The sequence below is a fragment of the Ischnura elegans genome, chromosome 7 (genome assembly GCF_921293095.1).
Source record: "Ischnura elegans chromosome 7, ioIscEleg1.1, whole genome shotgun sequence".
Lineage (NCBI taxonomy): Eukaryota > Metazoa > Arthropoda > Insecta > Odonata > Coenagrionidae > Ischnura > Ischnura elegans.
In genome coordinates this window covers 88,646,778-88,656,756 of record NC_060252.1, presented here as the reverse complement: position 1 = coordinate 88,656,756, position 9,979 = coordinate 88,646,778, and the positions used below count along the sequence as shown (strand labels likewise).

The following is a 9,979-nucleotide window of genomic DNA, read 5'->3' as shown; positions in this document are numbered from 1 at the left end:
GGATGGAGGGAGTATTTAGTGGGGATGGAATGTTGAAAACGGTGTTAAAGGGTAGAATGTTAGGTAAACGAAGGAGAGGAAGGAAGAGAATAGGATTTTTAGAGAGGATGGAAGGGAGTAGGCCTTATTATGAATATAAGGGTGAAGTGATTGAAGGAAGGGAGGCTCCCAGAATGCTTCTTAAATACTCTATTGAATCCTACATGTAGAATACTATAATAATAATGCAGTTCAAAAAACAGCGTGAGGCCAGTTACAAAGGAATCACAGTGACAAAGAAAACAATTAATAGTAATAAGCAAAACGTTGCCAACAATGAATAAAATATTATTTAACAGCATTTATAAATAAATAACGAAGAATGGTAGACTTCATAGGGTGATGCGAGGTTTAGGGGGAAAATTACGATTGAGATGCTGCAAGATAAATGAGGGATGAAAAAAAGGATCAAAATTTGGAACAAACTTTGAAAAGTAGTTAATGGAGGAATGTCTGAATAGAAAAGACCGTTTAGAGACAGAAAGGCGGGGTGTGAAACAATGAAATCATTCACTCCACTTCGTCGTGCGCGAAGGAACACGAAGCGGGAAGAGAGAAAGGTCAGATGATCTGTATTTGCCGCTAATATTATTTTAGAAGAGACTCCGGTCATTGAGGACACGGCGATCAGCTGGAGTTGAAATACCGACAGAGGATACTAAAACTAAGTTATAAATTCTTCACCTAAAATTAAAAAACCAAGAATCCAGACCAGTGAGACGCCAACCACGAATATTACAAAAGAGGAACCTCAAGTCAAGTGGCGTAGCCAGGAATTTGGTTTGGGGGGGGTCCAAAACCAGGGGGAAAATGTTTTGAAAAACAGTGTACTAAGTAATGGCTTTTAAACTAATTTTAACACTTTTGATAATCGAAAAACTTCATTTTTTGAAGAAATATTTTGTAAATGAATGATTTTTCAATATTTTTTTTCTTTAATGAAGGAAAATAATTGTCTTTTCATATTTCGGATTTCCCCGGATACGCCACTGCTCAAGTCGGTCTCTAAATGTGCTGTCAACCACCGCGAAGTTTAATTGTGTTTTTACAGAAGTCGCCGCTCACGTCGCTGACGGACAAATTGTTTCGAGTCTCACGGGGAAATAAGGTATAATTAGGGATTTCAACAGAAATTAACGTTCATGAGGATGTGATTTATTATTTTCTTAACTCTTCAGTGTTATTCTACGCAATTGCAACGACCATACTGTAAAATATTGGAAAAAAGTGGATCGCATCGCACACATCACAGCGCCGCGGACATTTAAGAAAGACGAGTAAAATGCGACTACAGAAATCAGCCTTCTTTGGGATGGAATTATGCAGTCCCCTTGGCGCCAACTATGGGCCAATTTCCAAAGGAGAGCTCCAAGGATACCTTAAGGAACCACATTCAGTAACCATTGGCATTGTTGAGTATTTTATGATTCCTCTTATTATTTCGTTGGTATTTAGCTATCATGATGTCGCTTTTATTACATTTTATGCATTCATATCTATGTATAAAGCCATTTAGTTGCCATTCTTTGCCGCAAATCATTATTTACTGTGACGGTAGTTTATAAGTTTAAGGCGTTAATGGTAATCGACGTACTATAATTATTCTTTTCTACCCTGCTAAGAATGGTTTTTCTTAATTGGAGTCAAGCATTTATAGTGATTAGGTACACTGTTCAATAAACGCTGTGAGCTAGTACCGTATTTTAAGCTATAATTTAATACTTTCTAATTTTTATTGCTATTTGTTGCTGTCCCTAGGTATCGAAATAACTTCTTAAAACCAAGAGAAATCATCCTTGATATTTTTTAATTTTGCGTGCAATCTACCCGAGGCGAAAATTTTCTCCGCGATTATTCTCGTTCTTTCCGCTCCGCCTGTCGCTTCAGTTCGGGTAACTTCTTTCTCTTGGCGAAATACTGTGACGTAATCTATGACGAATTACCCATAAGTCAATGGGAACAAGATAATTTCAGCAATCTACTCATTACCTACGCAGTCCGAAACAGCTAAAGAGCGATAAGCAAGTTGGTAAGTTCAAATCATATTTCTAAAATATATAATGCCATGTTTTGCTTATTGCGTGAGACTACCAAATTGCTACATAAAGTATTGTTGTACAATATTGCTAATTCATTAGTTGCTTTCCGTCGTTGAACATAAAACCGTTCTCTTTGTTTTCATTTTTCGTAGATGTAAACGATGAGCCCAAAAGTCACTCCGGTGAAACTTATGGGTTAATGTTTTCAATTTTACTCTAACCCGGTTGGCACAAAATAAGAGAGTTATCTGTTTTTCATGGTTTTATTGCGGAAGAAAATGATAAGCGGCTTATCGTACGCTAAGGAACTTACGTAAGGCAAAAATAAGATTTTAGGGAAGAATAGGCAAGGGATTCAGTCAAATATTCTCATATTAACATAATTTGCTGATGTTGGATTTACACAAAAGGCGGCATAACAGCGTACTACTCATTCGATGCTGACTAGAGCTCCGAATGACATATCTGTAAAGCCTAATTGTGAAATTCAGTGAGTCTTTATAAGAACTGAACAACTGATGAGAGATTTTCCTGTACATAGAAAATATTTCGACAACTTCAAGTGACTTGTCTCTGATGATGAAAAGCATAGTATTCGAACATTTTTCTTGTGTTGGAGAAAAAAAGTCATAATGGCAGGAATCGACCCTATAACCTTGTGACTGGTACCCAAGCTATCCACTACACCACTTCTTCAGTTACTGTATGACATACTCTTATATGACAAAGCTCCGCTCATTCTCTATCTTATTGTTTCCAATGAAACGTTCACGAGCATAAGAACGGAAACAATAAGTTTTCTCAAGCGATCCAACATATTTATATGCTCAGAATAACAGCACTCCCACGATAATACAATTCGCTTATCAAAGAAAAGCTTCGCGGTTCATTCAAATGCAAACCCACTTTCAATCTCATTTATTTAATTACGTAGAACGACAAGACGAGTAAAACAACACACTGGTTGTATGCCAAGCATCTTAATAAAAATTAAACTCATTGGGATCAAAAATACAACATAATACTGATTTAAATAAATAACAGATTGTAGCACTTTACCACAATTTCTTTTTTTTACTGCGTACAACGCGTTCCGGCTCACAGAGCCATCATCTGGTACAAAATGATGGCTCTGTGAGCCGAAACGCGTTGTACGCAGTAAAAAAAAGTGGAAAAGTGGTACAATCTTTTATTCATTTAAAAACGTCTAACTTCCAACCAATTGAAGCCTGAATCTGTTGAACATATAATAATGATGTAAAGCGGTAGTAAAATAACGAGTCTGTCTCTCGTCAATTCTTTCGCTGGAGCGCAGGAGCGATTTCATTCGCACTTGGCGAATGTTTACGTTCGCTATATGCTCGCCAGTCAGAACGAGAATAACTTTATCGTCACCAGAGACGCGAAGCGAAGCATTTCTGGCGAAATAGCTAGCGAATGAAAATGAGAATACGAATGCATACAGCGTTCACCAATCTTTTCGACAAATCGCGTTGACTATAGCCAGAAAGAACCAGAATCAGGCCCCTGGTCTTAAGGCCGTTTTACACGGGGCACGGAATTGCGCAATCTGACGTACGTGCGAAGATGAAGTCAAAATTGCGTCGTGTAAAGCGGTGAATTGCTAGAACACATGCGATAATGAGTGGATGCGAGACGGCAAAATAGCCCCTAATTTCTAATTTCGTTCATGCATTCGCGCAATTCCACGCCATTTAAAGGCCATTTTACACGAGGCACGGAATTGCGCAGGGTAGAGCTGCATTTATTTCTAAAATGGCGTGGAATTGCATGAACAAATTTAGAACAGGGGCTATTTTGCCATCTCACGTCCACGCATTCTCGTATTTGTTCTAGCAATTCACCGCTTTACAAGATGCAATTTTGACTGCGCCTTCGTACGCACGTCAGATTGTGCAAGTAAGTGCCCCGTGTAAAACGGCCTTTAGAAATAAATGCAGCTCTAACCTGCGTAATTCCGTGCCCCGGGTAAAACGACCTTAAGGGTTGGGACGAGGGAAAGAGATTCCCAGCGTATGGAATCTATGGTAGGTGAAGGCATGGCTGGAGACGGAAAGAAAGGGGCTGGAGGGTGAGGGGGCAGAGAGGTTGGGGCCGAGGTTCCGAGCGGCAATTTCGCGGACTTGGGCAAATGGTTCGGCACTCGTAATTGCCCTCTGGGTCCCGTTAACTTGATCGTTCGCCGAAGTGGCGTCTGCAAGACCCGAGCTCTTCTTTAGCCTTCCGCTCAAGGAAGGGAGAAAGGCCCGAGGGAAGATATTCCATTATGGCGTCAAGAATATGGAAGGGGAGCGAAAAAAATGCATGAATAGTGGTTCAGGAAAAGTCGAGAAAGTGGAAGATGAGGTAGGAAAGGAAAGAAAAATTCCAAGAAAATAAAAAAGAGAAATTCTTCCTCAAGGTCTGATTGGCTTGATCGTGAAATAAAAAGACGCCTTCGCACACATTATTCGCATTGAATCAGCCTATGGGGCGCCAATGATGCGTCACAATCCTTCCAGAGTGTTTACTCTCTTATTGGATGCAATCGTTAAGGAAATAAGTCTCGTAAGTACCGTGATTGGTTAATAACCAATCACGGCACTTGCACAAATAACCAATGGTTATCATCCCTAACGAAGCGTAAGGTTTTATTAAACTCCGGAGTACTCAGCAATCAGAATTATTCGGTTGCAGTTGTATCACCATATTGGGTGTCCGCTACCATAACTAGAGATTCCTTGAGCGTAAAAGCAATACTCAGAAGTAATTAAATCTAAGGCGTTTGATTTCGCTTCTTGGGTTCGGAGTCACATTAAGAGGACGCATCACCGCCGCTTAATTCAGTATAGCCCAATGCTGCTTCCAAGCAACATCAAAAATGTTTACATTTTCAGCTCTAATCCGGAAAGATTTAAACTACGTGTACTTTTGTGTTTTAAATGTTAACGACGAAACATGTAACTGTCACAAGAATTATGATTGAGTTGAAAATGTTCATATTTAAAAAATGAAATGTCTAGAAATTTAACTTTTCTCAGAAGCAGCTATATGGTTAACCCATCTTCATTCGTCTAGCATTTGCTATCATATTGATATGTTCGGAATGTGTGTGGCAGACCATCGCCAGCATTTACGTGTGACTCATATAAAAAAAATTACCTTGGCGCAGAGAGGTTTCCCTGTTTTTCCACGGGGTAATTGGCTCCATGTGTATTGAGGCTTCGAAGAACGACTTAGTCTTCATCCTTAGGGGATCTTCTGAATGAAGAATTTTCAAAAGAGAAAGAAAGGAGAAGTTCCAGAAGATCCCCTGAAGAGTAAGCCATTCTTCCGAACGTTGGGAGAAATGGAGCCAAACACCCGGTGGAAAACCCAAGAAAACTTTCTGCACTTGATACGCTAGGAAAATCTAACATCTTATATTTATCTCAGTGTTTTTAGGTGCGAATTTTTGTATAGAAATATTTTCACGGATTTACAGTATATAATCTGAAATTTTCGAGATGCAAACTAAGCTTTAAACGAGCACTACGTCACCAAAAACGGCAAAATACGTCCGGTTGAGAGTCGTCGCATACGTCGTATGAACTGGTATGATATTTGGATGAGGCCACCGACAGCTGAGAACATTGCGTCATCAGGGAGGTGTTGGGAAGAAAATATGCGGAGAAACACGGCGTGGGTATTAGAATGCTCTTAACGGAAGGCGCCAAAGGGACCACGGAGTAATGTCCAATCCGACAGACCACCGAGTGTTGTACTTTAAGTACTCCATAGAGAGCGCTCAGTCAGACGTTCATCTGAGAAATTTCTTAAATGGGCACACTATAGACAACCGAATTCAAGCCAATTCAATGTTGGAGTTTGATAGCTAGATAAGACGTTTTAGGACTCATAAAAATTGTAATTGTGCCAAAACTGGCGGTAATTTCGACGTTCCATCGATCAATTGGGAAAAATATTATGTTAAAATTGACATAAAAACAAGAACCTCAGTGAAACTTTGCTTTTCACATTCTATTCTTTGAAAAATCCCTAACAGAACACGTAGGCCCTAAAAATTGAAAAACCGAAATTTCTTTCAGAATCTTGGAACGTATTATTTTTAGTTCGAGAATGGGCCGTCTAAATAGACTAAATCTGTAAGCAAAAGAACAGCACGGGTTTCAAAAAGGAAGGTTTAGCTAACCCAGCTCCACTTTTATTCTTGATATTACAGCCGCGGGTGACAGACGAGTTCAAGTGGACGCCATAATTTTTAGACCTCAGAAAGGAATTCAATAAGGTTCCACATGTGAAGTTGAAGAAAATTAGTAAGCATACGGTAATATATTTGCACGTAATAATGTGGATGAAGGATATCTTAAACAAACGCGAACAGACGGTTGTTATGGAAGGAGTTAGCTCGGGTACTGTTCAAGTTACCTCAGGTGTACTCCAAGGAAGATTTTATAGGTCCTGTTTTCTTCATTCTTTACATTAATGACATTATCACCACGAGCAACATCCTTTCCTTAGCAGATGATGTAGTTGTGTAAAGAGAAAAAGACCAGAAATAGAATGTAAAGAGAAAATAATAAAAGAAAGAGCATGAGAAATGTAAAATGCCATTATTTCTCATACTAACAGGGATAACAAGGGTGTATATACAATGGGAATATGGTGAGATGAAATTTTTCGTTGTGCCGACGAGATGGGCTCGTACGCTGAGAACTCAAAATGAAAATTTTGAAACATTATAATTTCGATCGCATTGCCAAGCACTCGCAACCAACAGCTCGTTATGACAACCGATCAGTGTCAAACACGTCTTGCCCCTCTGGAATTCATTTGGACTCTGTAATGTGAATGAAACTGGGTTATTCAAAAAAAATTATGCTCATCATCAAATCGTGGAATCCAAGAGTGCAAAAACATCACCACAGCTGACATTATTATTACGCAAGGTCTTTTCCAGTTTGTGCTATAGAAATGGGCTTCCAAGTATTTAACGCAATTAAAAAATATTTGGTGACCAATTGCTTAAAATTGACCCAGAAACGAGTTTCAACAGAAGTCGATGCACAACAAACTATAGTTTTGGGAGATTATACAATGGTGAAGTTGAACGCACCACCATGTCAACTTACTGAAACTTTAGCAATCCGTATCATAAGAATGTGAAAACATTTTTTGAGGAGGAAAACTAATTAGAGACTGTATTCTTTGAATGTAGAATTGATTAATTGCATGTATCGCCAAATGTAGCGATAGTCTAAACGAATTTATTTATGAACAGATGCACTCAAAGGCGGATGCAGGATTTTTTTTTCGGTAGGGGAGGCGGCACAAGAGTCTGACAGGGAAACGATCATCTCATACTTGAGATCAAAAAAAAGACACAGCAATTAATGTACAAATTATTCTATTTCTTTTAATATGAAAATTATGAATACGAAATTAAACGATTGAGGCTCCGTAATGCACAAAACAAAACGAACCTAATGATAACCGTATTAAAATTTTCTGTATATTTTTAAGCGTGTAGGGGTGGCACCTGCCCCCCTACCCTCCCTAAATCTGCGTATGTATTCACCAAAACAACAAGGATCCATATAAGCTAGCCGAGAATTCCACATTGTTTTCCATTTTTCTACGATACCACAGCCAAACGAGTGAGTGAAATGCGTATTTAGATACTTTTTACAAATAGAATAACGATTATCATCTGCGTATTCACAGTTGGCTCTCACTAAATTAGCACAGATACACTTACCTAGCCTAACCCAGAATCTTACCTAAAGTCAGAATTAAATCCTGAGAATGCGATTCAGGAAAAAGATTATTGCCAAATCCCGATTCACGAGAACCTCCATCGCAATGAATAAGTAAATGATTTTAAATATGACTATGCTCCAATAAGTTGTTACCTATCTTCCCCTTCAGGTTATTTCAACCACTAAATGTACAATTTCTTCCTCTTTGCGAGGAGCTAGGCTACTTGGATTGCTAAAAAATAGAGGAATTAATATTTTTCTCCCCAGATTTTTAAGATAAGTCAATATATTTCAAAACATTAGTTATCAAGTTGGCAACTATGCAATCACTATGACTTCATCCATATTTCAATAACTTAGTCCAACAACATCTAAAGATAAAAAGGTCGAGTCACTAGCATTTAGAGGCATTCTGATAATAATGAAAAATGACGTAAACTAAGATTGGGAACACTCAAGAAATTGTACTTGGTTGCAAACTAAACCGCATCTCTACTTGGTCATAGAAAACCAATTATCAAAACTACAGCCGAAAACAAAAAGAAAAAAAAAGAATATATTTAAAAGTATTTATTTAAAAAAAAACACATCAAGTAATGGAACAGGGGAACTTCTTGTTCAACATAAGAGAAAATCAGCACAATAACATTGTGTATCACTCAACGCTCAAACATCAAAGCATGTCAAAGCCAAGCTTAAAAAAAATCCAGATATTGCTTTATTAGATATTATTTAGCGTTTTTGTAAACTGTTCCTATCTATTTTAGTCACAGAGATTATTGAGAGCACGACAAAATAAAGCATTTGAGTTCAATGCCAAGAGGTGAGCACGATAAGTACACTGTAATTTAATTCATTGGAAGCACGATGAACAGATCCTTTTATCGAGGAAGCAACTTTAGCACTGAATGAACCTTACACCTCAAAACTGGCAGAGGAACTTCTTTCAGCGAAACGAAAACAACACAACAGAAGAGTCCATAGGAAAATCAGTGGTGCTTGCTCTTCTCCTGCCTCGCGTAGTGGTGCTTGACAGGTCTATCTTGGTGCTTGGGGAGATGGGGGGGCTGGAGAAAAGGTTTTGGAGGCTTCTGCTCCTCCAGGCGCCTCTTGGGTTCCTCCAGGCGGTGCTTGGCGTGCTTGTCCACGTGGTGTTCGGGTAAGTGCTGGTACGCGGCTGGTGCTTTGCCCTTTGGTGCTGCAGTGTGGTGGTGGTGCACGGATGTGGGGGTGGCCGTTGTCGGGTGATGGTGCGCCTTCTTGGAGGGTTCCTCCCGGTGGACCTTGGCGGCCGCGTGCATATGGTGCGTTGGTACACGGTGGTGAATCTTCGTCGCCTTCGGGTGACCATCTTGGTGCTTATCTTTCTCTGCAGCGCTTAGTTGGAGCGCGGAGAGCAGCAATACCACGGATATGAGCAGGAGCAAGCCCGCCGGACCTCCTGATGAGTGACGACGCAACATTTTCGTGCAGAGATTCGCCCAACTTTCGACCCACTGAGTTCACTTCACGCAAGACGAAGGGACGCACCGATATATCTCCTTTATCTTCCCACAGCTCTCTCCCGTTCCGAGATTCACCGAACTTTCCAGACAAGATTTCGTCTAAGCTTTCGCTTAAGGCTTAGCTCGCTTTCCGCCCACTGAGATGCACCAAATGATCTGCTATGCTAGTCTTCCCTCCACACTCTCTCACCCGTGCAACTCGTGTGTTAGTATCACGCCTCGCAACCGTCTGTTGTTATATATATATGAGGTATGCACACTCAGTTGGAGGGAGTAGGGAGGATATTTTTTTTTCGGGACAGTGCCTTTTGAACCACCCCCTTTTGTCATGTGGCGGCTCGCATGTGTTCGGAAGCGGACCTTGTGTGCTCGTGAGAGATCCGTGTGTTTGCCGGGACGGTTCTCAAACAATCGCTGGCACTTCGGGGAGAGGAAGTAAACGAGCCCCATTCCACCGGTACGAATGTTACCCGAAGCCTACCCACACCACCACCATGTCATCCCTGAGAGTCTTGGAAACTGACTTACCCTCTTCTCCCCCTTCCACTCTCCCTTTACAAAAACCTTAAGCCCCCCCTCTTCTTTCCCACCTCCACTCATACCATACGCCATACCTGCGAGCAACGAGACGTGAAAA

The 9,979-nt window shown here is 40.2% G+C and overlaps 1 protein-coding gene across 1 annotated transcript; it reads right to left on the bottom strand.

Moving 5' to 3' along the window:
• Positions 1-8,826: 8,826 nt before the first annotated feature.
• LOC124163036 (histidine-rich glycoprotein-like) lies at positions 8,827-9,300 on the bottom strand. Its single transcript, XM_046539819.1, has one exon. It carries the CDS (start codon positions 9,298-9,300, stop codon positions 8,827-8,829), a length of 474 nt encoding a protein of 157 aa, XP_046395775.1.
• Positions 9,301-9,979: the final 679 nt, after the last annotated feature.